Consider the following 19,140-nt stretch of genomic DNA (forward strand, 5'->3'; position numbering starts at 1 on the left):
CCTGGTGTGGTAATCATAATGTGGATCCAGTTTACTGCCCAGTGGCTTCAGTGCTGGAGTTCCTCCAGGAGCGTTTCTCGGATGGCGTTACACCAGCCACTTTAAAGGTTTACGTGGCAGCCATTTCAGCTTACCACGAATGCATAGGCGGTGCCTCTGTGGGGCGTCATCCATTAGTTTCTCGTTTCATACAGGGTGCGCGACGGCTGAGGCCTTTCCGCCCTGTGCGAGTTCCTTCATGGGATTTATCCATTGTGTTGTTAGGTTTATCAGGGCATCCGTTTGAGCCCTTGGAGACCGTATCGGATAAAATCCTGACACTGAAGACACTTCTTCTCATGGCTTTATCCTCCCTCAAGAGAGTTGGGGATTTACAGGCTCTTTCTGTTTCACCCTCATGCATGGAATTTGCACCAGGCTCTGTGAAGGTGCTGCTGCGGCCCAGGCCTAACTATGTTCCTAAGGTCGCATCTAACCCTTTTCGCTTTCAGCAAGTGGTTCTGGAAGCTTTTTCACCTGCCGAGGCCGGGTCAGGAGATCTAAGTCTTTGCCCTGTGAGAGCTTTAAAGACTTATGTGGATCGCACAGCCCCTTGGCGTGGATCTGACCAGCTGTTTGTCTGCTTTGGACATAAAAGTAAGGGCCATGCAGTTACAAAACAGCGCATGTCCCATTGGCTGGTGGAGGCAATTTCTTTGGCCTATGAGGCGCGCGGACTCGCTTCGCCCTTAGGGGTTAAGGCTCATTCCACTCGAGCTGTAGCTTCTTCTCAAGCTTTTCTCAGTGGCTCTTCTATGGATGATATCTGTGCTGCGGCAGGATGGTCCTCACCGAGCACTTTTATCAAGTCCTACAGTCTGGATGTGAGGATGGCCCCTGGCTCCCGGGTTCTCTCCGCTTGAGCAGTTGCTTCCTCGGATCTCAGTTATCAGGTACGTCAGGCGTTTTGGTATATCGTTCCCATACGTGGTGACGTCACCGCAGCATCGAAGTGACCTATGATAGGGAACATCTCGGTTACGTATGTAACCTTGGTTCCCTGAATAGGGAACGAGATGCTGCGGTTCTGGCCGTTCCGTACCTTGATAACTCTTCATCTTCAGTCATGAAATCTGAGCGAAATGGCGCGCTGCACCCAGGTATATCATGCGCGCGCATGCGCAGGGTGGTGCTATGCGCCATTTGGCCAATAGGATTGGCGGGATGGTATAGGGCTTCAGACATTCGTCACACCAGAGGTGTTCCCATACGTGGTGACGTCACCGCAGCATCTCGTTCCCTATTCAGGGAACCAAGGTTACATACGTAACCGAGATGTTTTTGACTCGTTCCTTAATCACGTGACAGCCCCATACGTTAAACCAATGCAGTCTAAACTGGAAAGATAATTGATTACTTCATCTTTCGGGTCTTTGGGTTGTTCGTTCTTTTGTCACATGACGTGACAACGTTGGCTAGAGTAGTTAATTTACAACCTTCCTTACAAATGGGTGCATAGTACTTATTATTTTTTGTCCATATGATGGCAAAATCATTTTAATAAAGTAGAGATTTTTTTTCTGTTTGTTTGTTTTTACAGTGGATTCTGATCTTCAAAAATGACCTTGTTGTATGATTTATGTCTTTTGAGTTCACCCTTCAGATTAGACTATAGAACTGTAGTGTTCAAAATGTTATTTGCTTTTAATTTATGTCATTATGTCCTTTTTGAGCAATCTTCTTGTACATACATTACACCAAAATATCAAGTTTGCCTAGGAAAAGCAATTATTATACCAGCAAACTCAAAATTTGATTAAAAATGAAAAAAACTAGTGTATAAATACTTTGTATTGTCGGCTTGGATTATTATATAATTATAAAGCCTATTGTTTATTTACTGATAGACAGTCAAAAATACAAATTAATCAATATTTTATTTATAACAGGGTTTTGTTTATTTATAAAATAACAGAACACCACAGATCCTGAAGAAACAGTAACAAAAACACAGTGAATGAAATGTCACAAATAGTGTATGGGTCTGTCATGTGATTAAGGAACGACTCGACACGAAGACCCGAACTATGAACTAATCAATTCTCTTTCCGGCTTAAACTGCAGTGGTTTTAGCGTATGGGGCTGTCAAATGACTGGAACCCGAAGACTTGTCAGAAAAGAGATGAGGTGAGCTAATCACAGACTGGAGGCCCAGGTAAAAAATGAATTAATCTTTTCTGTGTCTTATAGCATTTAAGTTTTGTATAGTGTGATCAAAGTTTGCATAAGTACCAGATGTGTTGGTAAATGTAATTAAAATAGAACACGTAATATTTTAATTACATTTTGTTAAAATGAACAAAATGACTCGTAAAAGATTCGTTCATTTTGCTGAACTTGACTCAAAAGTCCGAGTCGGTAAAATTATCCGAACTTCCCATTAACTAGTTCACAAATCCGGAAACGATTCGTTCTCGAAACAAACTGAATGAGTCGAGATCCGATGGGTGGGTTGATAGTGAAAACATTTGGAGACAACCGAAGATTTTGGTTAAATAATTTAGCAAACTAAATAGCAGAATTGTTACAACAAAATACTATGTATTTTGACAGATGTATCAACTACTAATAAAACTGTTGGTTTTAATAAATCTAATTTATCAAATGCAAAAACAAAAAAGCGCAAAAAAACAAAACAAAAAAACGTTAGCTGCAGTGTTAGAGACAAATGAAATTAAAGTAAACGACTTTATCAACAAATCGTAAACGCAAAATAAATAAATAACAGGAATAACGATGTATTGTAGAGTAACCTTAGTTGCTGAACTGTTTTATCACATTCAAAGGTTCTTAAAATGAACGATTCAAAAGAACCGATTCTCAGAACTCAATTTATGGAGCACATGAGGCTTTTTCCCCAAAGAACAGAAATGTCTCATTAATTCTTCCAAGAAGAAATGTAAAACAGCAATGATCCCCTTCATTTTGCTTTCTGTCTGCTGAATTACAGACTCCACATGTGCCAGGTGACCCCTTGCGCATTAGGTGGACCCCAGATGCATTTCCGCATTCATGCTATTTGAAACTAGATTTGAATTACCTCAGTGTAAGCCTTCTTACCCAGTCACACACAAATACACTCATGCTGACCACCATGACATACCGCATGCCAAACTTCACTCTGGAGCAGAAGCTTTTCTTGCTTCGAAGAATCCATGCAGTGGTGGACACAGTGCAGGACTTTCGGAAAGACACCAACACTACTGTGCACCGGAACGCTGTATGGGCAGCACTGGCTCAGGCCTTCAATGCGGCGTTCCCTAGTCGACCACCCAGGAGCATCGGCTCCCTGAAGACACTTTGGAAACGTCTGAAGGTGGAATGTCGTGTAGCACTGCAGAGGCGACAGGTACAGGAGGCAGCTGGTCTTCCTGTGTCTGCCCTCACGCAGGTAAATTGAAGTCTTTCTTACGTTTCAGTTATATTATATATATTGGAAAGTTCTAGTAACACAATTTGTTTGTGTGTGGTTCTTGTCAGGTGCAGAGAGAAGTGATTGCTCTGGTACCAAACCTGATCTCCTGTCTGGAGGAGGTAGACGGAGATGGCAGCTATAGCTCGGTTAGGGGTGGCTCACCTGGAGCAGGTAATTAATAGTCATGTCTTCTCTATTACAGGATGAAATACTACCACTCTACCCAGCTGTCAGCTCTGTAATTGTACGAGGAAGGAGATTAATTGAGTCTTTCTCTTTCTTGTAGTGATGGGGCTTTCAGGCACTAATGGGAGTGAGCATGAAGATGCTGACCACAGTCAAAATGATGTAAGACTGAAATCAGCCTTGAAAGGATTTTGAAAGTACCTCTTAAGCTAAACGTTTTCTTTTATGTTGCAGATTTGATTTAAAAAAATATGATGAACTCTCTAATGACATGGAAAGTGTTCTTGCTCACACCTTTAAGTTGTAATGTAAAGTGTTGCAGGTCAACAATTTACATGCAGTAAACACAGGAAATGTGGTTAATGTGCAATGCTGGTGAAAATGTGTTATTAAAATATTTATTCATTCATCAAAGAATCCTAAAAAGAGGTATGGACATTTAAAAATATATATATTAACCAACACAACCGTTTCTAGCATTGATAATATTTAAAATGTTTTATTAAAAATATTTCTAAAGGATCATGTGACACTGAAGGCTGAAATAATGGCTGCTGAAAATTCAGCTTGGCATCACAGGAATAAATTACATTGTTATAATATTTCTCAATAGTGTTGTTTTTCCTGTACTTTTAAACAAATAAGTGCAGTCTTTCTTTTTGAGCGTAAGACACATGTATGAAAGCTCCCATCCATAAAACATATAATTAATTTTGCCGTTAATTATAAAGTTGGTATATGCTGTACATAAATAATTACACACACACACACACACACACACACACACACACACACACACACACACACACACACACACACACACACACACACACATATATATATATATATATATATATATATATATATATATATATATATATATATATATAATTTGAAAGGGTAATTATATAATATTTGGTATTCCACACAATAGACCGAAAAAATTTCACTGGTGTTGCAATGCACATTTCAAGTGTTTACTGCATGTACAATGCATGCATATTCTCAATATAACATGTCTTTTTGAGCCTTATTACATAAATGTACAGCATTTGCGATGCTCTTAATCTTCCCTTTTTTTACAGGAAGTAGACAGCAAGGAGAATTTAGCCATTGAACTTGTGTTGGTCTCACCAACTCACCCACCTGTTAACTCCGGGATTCCTCCTGGCACTGCCTCCTCTCCTCTCCACTCACATTCAGTCTCTTCCAGGTCCAGCCCTCCATCTCTCATCTACCCAACCCATGCAGGAAGCACCTTAGGGCTGGTATCAAGGACTAGTGGTGCAAACTTTGATACCCCACACAGAGAGCCTGCAGTGCCACATGCTCCTGCCGGAGGAGCAGTTGAGAATTCATTACCGCCAATGGACTCTAATACCTCAAACTCAAAATGGGATGCACGTCGACAGGAACTGTTTGAGCTGGAGCATCAGCAGACGATAAGTCTGTTACTGCTGCAGCAGTGTGTGTGGGAGGAGAAGAGGAAAGCAGTGAGACAGAAAGAGAAGGCGGCACGGGCCAAAAGGAGATATTATCAAGCCAAACTACGAAAGATCGGCACAGAGCATCCACCTTCCAGTAGTGACAGTGAGGATAACAAACATCTACAGACGTAAAGTCAGATGTTTATGATGTCTTTGATAGGTTTGCTTTCTTTTTGAAAGTCATGTTTTATTCTAGCAATGCTGTTTATTTATAAAACAATATATTTTTTATTGTGGACTAAACTTAATTGGTGTTTAGGAATGTACCATGTGCATCATATGGAGGGGGGGATTCATTCAAGCAGGCTTTTATTTTATTTGTTCCAATAGCCGATAAAAAAAATCTAATTTCCTTTCATACTCTCTTTCAACACTGATGATGCGTTTCATTCAATCAAAAGTGCGATAGTTCAGTGCGATCTGAAAATAAAAATTCATAATTTATTAACCCTCATATCGGTCTAAACTGTGTGTTGTTTTTAACCCCACTGACTCTCATTGTATGGAGAACAGCTGAAATATTTTTCCAAATATCTTCTTTTGTGTTCTGCAGAAGAAACCAAGTCATACATGTTTGGAGCGACATAAGGAGAAGTAAATGACAAAGTTTTCATTTTTTGGATGAACCGTCCCTTTAAAGGTGCTCAGTTATCCGACAGATTTAGATTATGATATATAAATATATATGTTACAGTATACAGGAAGCATGGGACTCCATACTTCATTTCACTTTCACTAAAGAATCAAATGGTGATGCTAATGTTAACAAAGAAGCCTTCTAGCATCCAGTTTGCAGAGTGCTATGCAATACTAGCATTTGTTTTACATGAGCAAAATTATCAACATAAAAGTTAATTTACTATTTTTTTTTACAAGCGTTTGAGATTTTATAATAATGTACATTTAATTACATTGACCTGTTTATGAATTTTTATTTCTTTAAAAATAGGAGGGGGGGGGGGGGTTATCATGTACTGCACTGAGTAATATCATATAACCAAAACCACTGAAAATCTTATGCTATGGAAGTTTTCCAAATGGGAAATTAGAAATTGAAGTGCAATGATCTAACAAGTCAATCTAGTGGCCCAAAACCCTCACACGATGAGCAGTGAATTGAGCAGGGAGGAGATATTTAGTCCTGATACTTGTGCTTGATGAGAAGAGGAAATGAACTGAAATGAGATTTCTAATGTTACTGTATAGCATTTTAATTTAATGTGTGTGGGTCAAACCAAGGATGGATTAAGGTTCTCCAAGGCCCCCATTTGATGCCATTTCCATTACAATGTAAATAGCTTCTATATATATATATAAAACACACAAAAGCGTAGTATCAATAACTCTTTTATTGATGCCCAACGGTTCTCTCTTTAATCTCCCATTGGTAGCAGATTTTTTTTCTGAAAACCCCCATAAGTAAAAGGGATACAACATGTCCCACAATGAACATGTTGAGCCATTATACATTCCCCCTTTCTCTCTCCCACCCAATCATTGTCTTCCACAACTCTCTCTATCTCACTCTCTGATGGACAGAGGACATTTCTTTTCCAGAATGCAACAGAAGAGAAGGGGGGGCATAATAAGACGGTACATGTACAAAAGTTTCACACATGAAACATTTGAAACAGATGAAATGTCACTCTTAGAAAAAAAAAAAAAAAACTCCCATACACTCTTCTCCAGAAACATTCCGCAACGATTATGATAGAGAAATGAAATTCAAAAAATATTAATAAAGAAAATAAATTAATTCAATTTCTGTACAAGATAAATGTTATGCAGTATTAAATAAAATATAAAACAATGAATAGAAAATGTACTGAAGCACTTTATGACAGGTAAGAGGTATTAAAGGGGTGACATAGGGCACTTTTTTTTTGTTGGCAAAACTCATAATACTGTAAATGACTGAAGAGATAAAGTCATATGATGAAGCATGATTTCCCTTGATATTTTGAGATGAGGTTACCTTAATGACTGAATTTAGCTAATTTTACAATGTTTCTTCCTCTGAAGCACTAAGATTATTCAATACTCCACAGAGACAATAATGACTGATATTTAGATATGCTCTCTTTGTTAGAAAATAATTAAAAGGTGGATTAAATATTTTCTCCTGAACAGCTGATTTGGAGTCTTTGAGTAACATTTCCTAAAGCAATGTTTGACTTATGATAAACCTTGATATGAGAAGAGTCTTAATTATGCTACAAAGTCTTTTATACGCTTGTAGGCTAGTTACACAAATCTTCACACAGCTTCTACAAACTTCAACACGCGCTTCAATATTATTTCAGAGCAGTTTGGCCAAAAAATATTCCAGAAACTTGACCTGGCATCTGATACAAGCATGAGTTTGTTGGAGTTTGTTGAAAAGTGTTTAGACTAACCTAAAATCATCCAATCCATTGATTGACAATCATTACGGTCCAAACATATCTTCTGTTTCATAATTCTTTACAATAACAATCACTGTCTCTGGAGATTCCCACCAATCCTATGTTTGGGCCAATAAATTTTAGCATTTTCGCGGACCAATCCTTTTCTTCATAGACTCTCTCCCGTCTATCAGTGGATGTGGCTTGTTGCATAAACACGTCAGAATGGAAAGATTGGAGTGGGAATGTTTGGGACTGTTTTGGCTTGGAATGGGTTTGAAAATGTTTTAGTCGATCCTACCCACTTAAACACATATCCACACAATCTTCAAAAACATCACTAGAGATTTTTCTTCTTTGATCTTTGATGAAAAAGATACAAAAAGTATAAAAATGTTCTGTACAATTTCTCTCTCTCTCTCTCTCTCTCTCTGTGTCTTTGACCAGTCTTCTCAGCTGTTGGCCTGAAATCTGAGGTTTGTAGTTTGGCTAAATGAAAATCATAGAAATCATCACCTTGTCTGGTTTGATTTCCTGTCTGTTCTCAGGAGGGTGATATCTTCAGCCCTTGATCAAAAACTTCACTCTCAGGTCTAATGCACTTCCCATGGTGAAGTAGGAGTCCGGATTGCTCCTTGCTCTGGTTGGCTATGTCCTGTGATTCTTCAGCCCATCAGAAGAGGTCCATAATGGGACAGTGAAGGAATCATCAAGATTGCCCATCACTTCTGTTAACTCTAAAAAGAGAAAAAAAAAATAAAACAGGAAAATTGTCTATAATGTCATCCTGTACATCATTTTTTGAAGGGGCACCAGTCTTATCTCACTTAGTGCTCTAGGTGAGATATATTTTTATATATATTTATATTTATATTGTTTATTATATATTATTTATTGTTTATATTTGCATTATATTTGACCGAAAGTACTGAAAAATTATATAAATTAAACAATATAAAAATGGAAGCATAACATAATGATATAAAATCACTATAAACTATATATTTAATATATTTAATTTTCATTGAAAATTAAAAAGGTAAAAAGTATCATTATTGTTGCTGCAGAAAATTTGCAGGTGATCACCTTGCATTTTTCTGTATGGAAAAGAGCAGCTTTGACATTTTGTAACTGACCAGAACCAAGGATGAACATGAAACAAACAAGGAATACAAAAGGAGACAAAACATGGGCTGGACTTACTCAGAGTCAGGTGATACTTCAGAGACGCTCTGGGAGGTTGCAGAGAGAGGAGGCGGGGAAGGGGAGGGGCCTGCTGAGGCTGAGACAGAGTTAGGGGGCGGGGTTAAGACAGAGGAGTTGAAGGAGGCGAGTATGGAGGAGAGGATGTCCAGGTGTTCACTGGAGGGTGGGCGACTGGATGGAGCTCCAGGTGCAGCTGTAGATGGAGGGTACCTACATGGGGGGGCGGAGTCTAGGCGACCACGGCGAGAGGGCAGGGTTTCCTGGGGTTCCTCTGTGATTGGTGGAGGGGGTGAAGAGGGTGGGTGTGGCTCAGGGTGTGAGAGCTGTCGGGGCGGCAGGGTTCTCAGCCACTCCCTGCAGGGCTGAGCTCCGCCGTTAGATTCTAACTGCTCCCGGGATCGACTGCTCATAAGAGCCCCCCCGAGGTGTTCCCGAGAGGCCTGTTGCCTTGTTAGAGTGTTAAGCTGAGTTCTTGAACCACTTAATGAACCCTCTGCCCCCATTAAACCCATCATAACGCCCCTGCCCACCAGATCCTCCCTGGAGGCATGGATGCTGTGAACCGGGCCCAGCCTCTCTCTGGACCCACCCAGGGGTTCGGCACCAAGCTCGCGTCTTCTCGGCAACAGGTCGAGGTTGTCACGGGAACGCTGACGTCGCGCAAGCGAATCCAGCTGTTCGCGGGAAGAGTATCGGGACGCTGGTTGGGACAGTGAGCCAGTTCCAGAGTACATACGACCGTAGGAAGCAGCTGGGACACCTCGGTGACCCAATGTGGAGGTCCTGTACCAAGACATCTCGCTGGGAGCACGACCCATGGCAGACAGGCCCTGCAGAGCAGGAGGGCGTCCCAGACGATTCTTCAGGATTCCTGAGAAATTGATGGAGAGGGATTTAATATGGCTTTCTATTCATAGATATTAAAATTCTGGCTAATAACAATAAGCCGATAACTATTTTCATGTAACAGATATAAGTGATATAATTAACATAAGTTATAATATTTTATTACTATTTTATTTTTCAAATATTTTCTTAAAAAATGAATGAAAATAATTTTATTTCTACATTAATTAAAAATATAAAACACTAAGAGCTAAAATCAGTTGTTGTGAATTTAGACAACAAAACATTACAATGTAATTGTCAGATGATGGAAAGTGAATCTTAAAATAAAAATAAGCCGCCTTAATATAGGTCAGTGTTATTGCAGTAGATACTGTTATAGTTTTATTTAATATTTTGAATTAGTTTTCATTTTTAATTTTATTTCTTTTGTTATTTTGATTACTCTTTTAGTTTTAATAATTTATTAATGTGTTTCTTTTATTTGTTATTTTAATATGTCAACATAATTTTGTTAATATTTATTGCAGTTTTAGTTATTTTAGTACATAAAGTTAAACTAAATGAAAATACATTGTGTAATTTTTTCCCAGTTAATGTTTATTTTAAGTAATGATTTTTTTTAATGGTTTTAGTTGTAGTTTTACTATAATACTCCATGTAACTTCATTTATTTTGAATGTTTTAGGTAAAGTTTAACAAAGAGAAGTATGGACAATTAAATATTACAATGTATCGTTTTGGTCAATATTTCATTTTGAATGAAAATGTGCCTCACCCTTGCGGTGTCTGTGTGTAAGTCCATTCTCATCTCCGCTGGTCAGCGCTGCGTCTGTTTGGTTGTTATTAGCTGCATCCTTGCTGTAGTCACCCCCTAGTCGGCGCTCTGAGCCCCATTTTTGCAGTGAGTGCGCCTCGCAGCCTTCCAGCGCTGGCCAATAGGAGAGCAGGTCATTGCCATCCAGATCTGACACATAAACAGTTCCATACACTAACACTTGGGTTTATACACTAAAGTTTCTACACTCCTTTGGCTTCAATACTAATGACAGAGACAACTGCTATAATAATATTGTTACCTTTTCCACTGTTGTGGGTAGGCTCTGTGAGTAAACGTTCGCCGTGACCGGTCCGTTTGAAGCGTCGCTGGATGCGTCCACGCAGGCGCACGTTGTCCTCGCTCTCTGATGATGGGATGGACAAACTCCGCTCCTCTTCCAGTGAGAGATCAGAATCTGAGTCTGAGTCCTCACCTGACAGACGGTCAGAACGAATAGGTAAACTAAATGACACCAATTCTGACAAGACAAGTTTCAAACACTAGAATATTACAAGTAAAGAATGACTAGCAAGCAGCTAAGGAGTTTGTACAAGTGTGAATACGTACATGCATGTAGGTTATTGTGTGTTAGTGTACCTCCGTTGCGGTGAAACATTGCCACGTCCAGGTCAGTGGCCCCTGTGTGACCAAGAGTGTGCTCTAGAGTCTGCCGTGCCAAGAGATTCTCCCTGAGAAAAAAATATACGCCAAGTTTCAGGCTCCAAGTTTGCTACATACAGATACATACAGAAGGTAGGCAAGCAAAATGCCTACAAATGTATATTTCATGACCCTTTTTTATTTTAAAGTGTGTTTACTTTGAAATATAGATTATTTAAAGAATTTTGAATCTCACATACAGACCTTGCACTGCTGACTGAAGAGACTGTTGAAGCTCCGAGTGTGATCCGGTGTAATCCGCTCTGCTCCAGCAGGGAGGCGCTGTTGTACGGGTTTTGGCCCTGTACACATACAGCAGGTTCCAAATCCACATGCTTATTTTCACTCCATGAAGTCAAATATGGGTTTGTGTTAAAGATGTGTATGTGGCTGTGCATGTAGTGGGTGTCATATGTTAATACGTATGTTTGTGTTCACTAACAGTAATCTGTGGAGGTCTGGGAGCTTCTTCACTGGGGCTTTTCTTGCCCAGACAGGCCAGTTTCCAGGCCTCCTGCACCTCGGAGTTCAGGAGAGTAAAAACCAACAGTACAGCCAATCCCTGAGACAGGAGAGTAGGTGCACAACTATCAAAGTGTACAGTGTAAAAAAATACAAAAATGACAATGACAAACTCAACCACACAAACACTAAAGAAAGAGTATGTGTAAGAGCCAGCACACACTTACCTGTACGCAACAGAGGACAATGAACAGGTAGTAGAACGCCAGGACACTGTTATTAACAGCCATAAGACCAAACAGCCAAACACATGTACTCAATAATAACAGGAGGAAGGCACTGCGGATAGTAGAACTGAGAGAAAGAGAGAGAGAAATAGAATAAAGAGACGAAAAGCCATAAATTCTGTGCTGAAAATTTGACACTTTTGAATTTGCATGTAGAAAAACATACAGGAAAGAGGCACCATTATAACTTTTACAATTATTGGAAAATAATATAAAATAAAATAAAATAAAATAATTATTTTAATGAAAATATTATAATAACATAATATAAAAAATTTGGTTGGGTTGTGAAGAAAAAATGCTCATTTTAAAATATCTTCTTTTGTTTTTAGCAAAAACCCGTACAACAATTTGTTAATGATGATAGAATTAATTTTTTTTGGATATCACCAAAATTATATTCATGATGATAAGGTTTATGAGTTCCCCCTCCCATTTTCCATATTAATTATTCCTGAACACATGCATGTTGTACTCACATCACAGGCAGCTTCTTTGTCTCCTTCTGAGTGGGGTTACACGTCATACGCAGAACCATCAAAAACATCCCACCATTCATCTGTAAAACAGAGAGAGTTGCCAATGAAGATGATCATTACAGTACTAAATACAGTACATTCAAAACACAGAAAGAGAATTAAAAAACATACTGTATAAATTGTATTTTAAATGGTGCAAACAACACATAAACACACTGAAGAGCACAATACCAGTATGACGACACTAACTGGTCCCGCAAAGCTCCACATGAGCTTATCGTACATGGAGATCCAGCAGAAATCTGGGTTGCCATACCCCTCTGGATCCAACCCGACTGCCAGGCCTGCAGCACACATACATGTCACAGAGCATATCTGCATGAAAGCACACATATGTGTGTATGTGTGTGTGTGTGTGTGTGTGTGTACACACACCTGTAATAATAGCAGGGACTCCCCAGCCAATAGCATAGTAAAATCTCATGGCTCCATAGTTGACATTTCTTGCTTCTGTTTGCATTCGGTAAATATGAAGAGCTTCCACAAAGAGCCACGCAAATGACGACATAAAGAAGTAATGCAGCAGAATTGCAACCACTGTGCACAGGAACTGTACCAATCAGAGAGAATCAGACAGAATGAACCAATTAGACAAGAGAAAAGACTAAAACAGCATATTGCATGGATATGCATTTAGAAAAACAAGTTTTAAATAATATACTTATCCCACCTAAAATAATATTATATCAACCAAATCTAAAATTTTAAAGCTAAAGGTCAGCTAAATGTTTAACCTACATCAAAGTTAAAATGTAGTGTATAATTATATGACTCTCAAAAAGATTATTTTAACGTAAGCAATGTGACTAAGTATGCAAATACCTATGATATGATACTAAACAACTTCTTAAAGTCCAAAATTTATGTAAAAAATTCAACACCATTTTTTGATACAATATGTAGCAAGGGTCTCAGCTCTTTCTTTGTATTGTGTCCTTGGCCTAATAAAAGTGATACACTGTGGCCTAGTGGTTTTCAATTATGTTCCAACTTATTAAGTTGTGGTGCCAGCTCAAACCATTTCCTAATTTCATTTCCATAATTTCCTGAATGCTCTCTGCAGTACATGTCCAAAAAAAAGAGAATGTGAGCTCCAAAATCAATACACGCAAGCAAAGTCAATGTTTGAGAGAGAAGATGAATTATGAATGAACACATACTCTATCACATAAACACACTCACATCCCAGTACAGCTGTTGAAATGAATGTACTCAGCTGTAATAGGCTTTTAGTGCGAGTGGTTTGCACTCCTGAGAATAAAAAGAATAAAGTTAAAAATGGTGTTAACCTGCGTTAGAAAGAGAACAAGTGTGTGAGTGTCAGACTGAGGATGAGAGGAATACAGAGAGAGCATCTGTGTCAAGAAAAGTGTTTCATTAAATTAAAAGCTATGATGGATCTTGACCAAAAGGGTCCAAAGTTATTGAATCCTCATATTTTAAAACAAAGAACAATTATCAATATATCATATGATGTATTTTTTTTACTACATATAAGTAATGTTTGCTTTTTATGTTTAATATAACAATATATTTAAATAGATATATTAAATATATAGATATATATTAAAATTTTTACAAATTTGTGACTTTTGATTTATATTGTTTGAATCAACATTGTATTATATCACATTATATTGTGACATATTATTACAATGTGAAATAATGGTTTTCTATTTTGATTTGATTTAAAATGTAGTTTATTCCTGTGATGGCAAAGCTGAATATTCAGCATCGTTACTCCAATCTTCAGTGTCACATGGTCCTTTGGAAATCATTTTCCTTTAGGATTCTTAAAAACTAAAAAGCTCAAAAGAATAGCAATTCTTTAAAATAGAAATCATATATAATATATAAAATTAGAAAATGTCTTTTCATGTTACTTCTGAACAATTTAAAGCAGATTTACGTATGTATGTATCTACAATGTACATTATTCAGTACAAAAGAGACTACACAGATTGTGTTTTTTGTTGAAATGTTTTTGTCTTCGAGCCCACCCAAACTTTCTTTGTCTGTCTCACTAACGCACATCTAGATTCAGACACACACAGACATCTCTCTTCTCTGACCTGTTGTTCCGTCTGGTTGATGCCCAGCAGGTATGTGAGGTGGGAGAGTAGAGTAGCGGCAGCCATGTTGGAATGAATGCTGCGTGTGTTTGATTTCAGTCCCCTCAGGCTCGATAAAACCACCACTGTTAGCAACAACGCCGCCATGGAAACTGAGAGCGAGGAGTATGTTACTATGGCGAGGGTCTCCAGGTCCCCCTCTAACTGCTGCTTAGCAATCAGAGAGAGAGAGAGAGAGAGAAGGGAAAAGATATCAGCAATGGTGCTTATGCTGAAGGAGGTGTCACTATGGAACATCCTGCTGCTATATAGCATTATGTTCTTGAAAAAACTAATAAATGTGAAGATTTTCAAATTATGTGGCCTTGATCATTCTTTGTTCTCTGTGTGTGTGTGTGTGTGTGTGTGTGTGTGTACATTACCTCTCTCTGTGAGCTGTCCATAAGGACTCCAAAGGTTCCCAGTCTGTGGCACTGACAGCGAACATGTGACGTGTTCCTGTACACCACACTACAGTCCCTCACCGTCCAGCAGCCTCCTGCTGATACACTGAACACACACATTCAGAGCATTTACCACTTAATCCTTACTATAAGTATACAATAAGACTGCCTTTCAAAGGTTTGGGGTCTATAAGATTTTTTTAATGTTTTTGAATGAAGTCAAACAAGCTCCCCAAAGCTGATCAAAAATAAAATGTAATAACTGCAAAACAGTAATATTGTGAAATATTTTTACTGATTTAATACATTTTAAAATATAATGGATTCCTGTGATGACAAAGCTGAATTTCCTTATATCTTATAATATGCTGTATATTATAATATAATATTTAGTGCTCAAGAAACATTTTGAAAACAGATGTTTTTTGAGCTGCTTAATATTTTGTGGAAACTATGATAGATTATCAATAATGTATTACGGTTAGGGAGATCATTTTGATAAAAAAATCTAAAGTGACAGTAGAGAATTCTATTTCAAATAAATGCTTTTTAAAATTCTTTCTATACATCCAAGAATAACTGAAAAAGGTATCACAGTGTCTATGAAAATATTAAGCAGTTTTATTAACCGTTTTAAAAAGTTAAAATAATAAGAACCATTAGTTATAATTGATCACCAAATCAGTGTGTTAGAATTGAGTATTAAAGTCCATGGAAAGGCAATTCACAAAATTATTTCTAAATGCATTATAAATGTTAGAAATGAATTTATGAAAACACATTACAAAGACTTTGAACTATGTACTGAATTGTGGAGTTAGACCGTTATACAGTTTTTCACCATTTCTGTGTTCAGGATTTTTTTGGGCGGGCCTGAAATCATGTGTTGATGACACTGCAGCCACTGAGCATGGCCCCTCCCCTTACACTATAATACCTGACCAGCAGTGTAATGTAATGGTTTGGTCAACCGATGGTGCTTTAAAAGAGGTTTTGTTTGTCCTTGAGACATGAAATTGATTAAATAAAGACTGCGCACACACACTTACGAGCTGCTGTGATTCCACTGCACACACAGTGGTTTGCTGCGGTTGCTGGTCTCCAAAAGAAGAAACTCCAGCAGGACCGGAGTGTCCAGAAAACCCTCCACGAATGTCTGGTTATTATACACAGAAACACTCACAACAGGCGAGTTCAACACAGGGTGTCTCGGTAACCTGCAGAGAGGTGCAAGCATTGTTAGAAAGATTGTTAGAGATCCGTGTGTTGTTTATCTTTAGTTAAACACTTTCTTACCTGACACCGCGGCGGTCTGTGTGGTATTTAGGGGGAAGTGCGGCCCCTAGGCTTCGATAAATGAGGAGGATGACAATGGAGACCGGTGCCTCTTGCAGTGATTGAGAACGCCGCGCTGTTGTTGCTTCTAATGTCTGATTGGCCAACAGGTTCACAGGGCCAGCAGGAGATGGAGCTGAAACTAAACACAGATTTATTGCTCAATAAGCCTTGTAAGTGGGCTTAAAGAATGTGTATATGTGAGACTTACAGAAGTTGCGCTGTGGCACCAGTGCAGTAGGGGGCAGCACAACATGTGTGTGAGCATCCCAAAGTGCTTGACCTCGGAACAGAGTACCATGATACCGTGGAAACCGTCGCCGCACGTGTGTGTGGTTGTCAACACGATCCAGAGTCATGACTGTAAAATACAAACACACACACTGCGTAAACTGCAGGATTCTTTTAATAGATCTGCTCTCTGTAGTGCTGCAGTTTTTCTGCCATAGGTGCACACTTGAAGGTGTTAGTCTCACATTGATCTTTCTCAGCCTCACCTCACACTGCAGATGACAGATTATTTACAATATTTACTTTTTTTTTCAGAGTGGAAGTGCTATGCTTTCCACAAACAAAATTAATATTTACTGGACTGAAGCAACTTAATGTGCTACACATTATAAAAAAAATACAGAAAAATATCTTAAATATAAATATGATATATAATAAGTAATATAATTATTAATAAGTATTATGCCCATCAAAGTGGTGTTTTGTGCATAAGCAACACTTCCTTTTATGATCTGTACTTTCTTTGATGAACAAAGTTCAGAGAACAGCATTTATTTTAAATATAATATATATATTTTGAAGAATAATAATGTAAAAATCTATTTAATGTGTCGTTGCTGAATAAAAGTAAGTACTTCTTTTGTATGTGTTTGTTGTGTATCGATGCTGACCGATGTTTGGGGCGACAAGTGCCACAGGATTGAGGTAGGTCTGTTTCATGTTCTGGGCGAGTATTCGGGCGTACTGCTCCAACAGATCGGCCAATCCTGCCGCTCCAGTCTGACCTGAACTTTGACCCCTCCACAACTCAGCACTGCCCGGACTCAACAAAACACTACAGCCTCGCAACACATTCTGCAGATGGAGACGGAACAAAGTAAGAAGTTAATCAACTAGTCTCACTAAACTTGGAATGTCAAATTTCCAGCCATTCATCAGTTCCCTAAGGTAATGCACACCTCATTGAAATGTGCATCCTGAGTGGCTGTCAAACCAAAGCCTGACTGGAGGCTCTCAAAGGTCAGGACGTGAGACAGCAGCCGCTCTGCTATCTGGAGGTCATTTCCATAGAGACGGGTTGTTGCCTCTGTGACATCACGAAGCTGATGGGCCAGTTTTTTCTCAATGATGGTGTTGAGTTCTGTCTCATTTCTCTCTAACGCCTCAAGCTACACACACACACATTAAAAAATGTTTATGTAATATAGACAAGCTGCTACAATAATGTGTGCATGACTGTGTGAAAGTTATGGACCTTAGACCCGTTTCACACATTCTGTATTTCAAAAGTATTTCATGAGTTATGTGATAAATCTCAAAGGCCATACCCAAAGAATCACTTCATAATTATGGGCTCTCTTAAAATTAATATCAGGGATGGTATTGGATTTTTTTTTTAAATGTTTTGGTTAAAACTGAATAATAGAAATTGTGCATGGCCATTTCCCCTATTTTATTTTTATTTATTTTTTTATAATTAAATTAGCTTTGCTGTGATAACATGCCATACACAATTAAAATCAATCTTTTAAAATTAATCTTAAATGAAAATGTATATATATATGTATGTATTTCATACAGCACTTTTTAATTTTATAATATCTAAATTCATTTAAAAATGGCTTATTTGAATTTTTTTTAATAATATTAATATACATTTTATGCAGTAAATTATCAGCCATGAAAATAATTAATCTTCATTTTTGTTAGTAACCCAGAAAACTATTCTGCAAAATAAAAAAATAAATAAAAAATAAAGAATTTGTATGAAACAGGCCTCATCACAGTAAATAGATAGTAAATGTGCAGATATAGTTTCTCACGGCTGTGTTTAGCTCCACAAAAGGAGGAGAGGTGCAGTTGTACAGATCAGGGTCCAGCCATCCTCTCTCTCCATCACAGTGCCGAATCGCAGTTCCTTCGAAAAAAGAGATGAACTAATGTAAAAGATGGACTTTAGAAAAGACACACGAAAGACACAGATGTGAATATACAAACGCACCTACTGATCCTTTGGGACAGGGGACAGCAGCAGGCAGGTTGAATTTTGTTCTGGGCCACCAGATTGCTGATGTTATGGTCTTAGGACAACCATCATAGATTACTAAGAAAAGCGGGTGAAGAAATGATTAACAGATATGGAATGAACAAGGGATTAATGGTTGGATGGATGGGTATGGTTTTTACCTTCACAGCCTGTTTGTGTGACCTCAGCAAATGGATTGTCACACATGTTACACTGTCTGCCGATCACGCCGGGTTGGCACTGGCACTGGCCACTCTCAGGGTCACATGACCTTGAGAAGGAGCCCACTGGGTAGCAGTCACATGGCAGGCAGATGTCACTGCCCCGTTGTCGGTAATGAAACTCCTGACACGCACAAAAACATCAATAACATATGCATTCACAAAACAAAATTCCTTCATATTTTTCAAAAGCATGATAAGATTTTGTGTGTTCATGTTTTCCTTTGGGATTAGATTGTAATATATGGACATTGAAAAGCTTGATATACAGCATGAGAGTAAGCAAAGCTTTATTATAGCATGAGGAACACACTTCTACAAACTTTTAATTACACTTAAACGCGCGCGCACACACACACACACACACTAACCAATTAACACCTTCCAGACCAGCTATACTGCATTCACATTTATATGTGAACATGTAATCATGCACTCATAAAAATAATACCAAATCAAAAGATCATGCTTGAATTACATG

At 38.3% G+C, this 19,140-nt stretch overlaps 2 protein-coding genes across 4 annotated transcripts in view; one reads left to right on the plus strand and one right to left on the minus strand.

Moving 5' to 3' along the window:
• Positions 1-2,669: 2,669 nt before the first annotated feature.
• LOC128018597 (fibrinogen silencer-binding protein-like) lies at positions 2,670-5,554 on the plus strand. The gene is made up of 4 exons (XM_052604204.1): positions 2,670-3,430; positions 3,520-3,625; positions 3,741-3,802; positions 4,726-5,554. Exons 1-4 carry the CDS (start codon positions 3,122-3,124, stop codon positions 5,257-5,259), a joined length of 1,011 nt encoding a protein of 336 aa, XP_052460164.1. The 5' UTR covers positions 2,670-3,121; the 3' UTR covers positions 5,260-5,554.
• A 904-nt stretch (positions 5,555-6,458) lies between these two features.
• Positions 6,459-19,140, minus strand: part of LOC128018572 (cadherin EGF LAG seven-pass G-type receptor 3) — a 39,733-nt gene continuing 27,051 nt past the window's right edge. The window contains exons 16-36 of one of the 3 annotated variants that reach the window (XM_052604159.1): positions 18,600-18,783; positions 18,415-18,516; positions 18,236-18,330; positions 17,372-17,581; positions 17,084-17,267; positions 16,393-16,542; positions 16,143-16,323; positions 15,896-16,063; positions 14,826-14,952; positions 14,404-14,610; positions 12,707-12,881; positions 12,503-12,615; positions 12,272-12,351; positions 11,733-11,859; positions 11,486-11,605; positions 11,248-11,345; positions 10,951-11,072; positions 10,643-10,816; positions 10,342-10,530; positions 8,715-9,588; positions 6,459-8,248 (exon numbers count right to left, since the gene is read on the minus strand). In XM_052604159.1, the coding sequence (XP_052460119.1) occupies positions 8,221-8,248; positions 8,715-9,588; positions 10,342-10,530; positions 10,643-10,816; positions 10,951-11,072; positions 11,248-11,345; positions 11,486-11,605; positions 11,733-11,859; positions 12,272-12,351; positions 12,503-12,615; positions 12,707-12,881; positions 14,404-14,610; positions 14,826-14,952; positions 15,896-16,063; positions 16,143-16,323; positions 16,393-16,542; positions 17,084-17,267; positions 17,372-17,581; positions 18,236-18,330; positions 18,415-18,516; positions 18,600-18,783 (3,708 nt within the window). In that variant the 3' untranslated portion in view covers positions 6,459-8,220. The remainder of the gene's footprint in view (positions 8,249-8,714; positions 9,589-10,341; positions 10,531-10,642; positions 10,817-10,950; positions 11,073-11,247; positions 11,346-11,485; positions 11,606-11,732; positions 11,860-12,271; positions 12,352-12,502; positions 12,616-12,706; positions 12,882-14,403; positions 14,611-14,825; positions 14,953-15,895; positions 16,064-16,142; positions 16,324-16,392; positions 16,543-17,083; positions 17,268-17,371; positions 17,582-18,235; positions 18,331-18,414; positions 18,517-18,599; positions 18,784-19,140) is intronic. The other 2 variants (XM_052604160.1, XM_052604161.1) reach the window with 2 other exon arrangements.

The sequence above is a fragment of the Carassius gibelio genome, chromosome A8 (genome assembly GCF_023724105.1).
Source record: "Carassius gibelio isolate Cgi1373 ecotype wild population from Czech Republic chromosome A8, carGib1.2-hapl.c, whole genome shotgun sequence".
Classification (NCBI taxonomy): Eukaryota; Metazoa; Chordata; class Actinopteri; order Cypriniformes; family Cyprinidae; genus Carassius; species Carassius gibelio.

Bases quoted from the DNA above. Each gene is read 5' to 3' on its own strand.
- LOC128018597 (XM_052604204.1), top strand. From the start codon at position 3,122: ATGCTGACCACCATGACATACCGCATGCCAAACTTCACTCTGGAGCAG. The intron at 3,431-3,519 runs GTAAATTGAAGT...GGTTCTTGTCAG, and splicing joins CTGTGTCTGCCCTCACGCAG to GTGCAGAGAGAAGTGATTGC. The intron at 3,626-3,740 runs GTAATTAATAGT...TCTTTCTTGTAG, and splicing joins GGGTGGCTCACCTGGAGCAG to TGATGGGGCTTTCAGGCACT.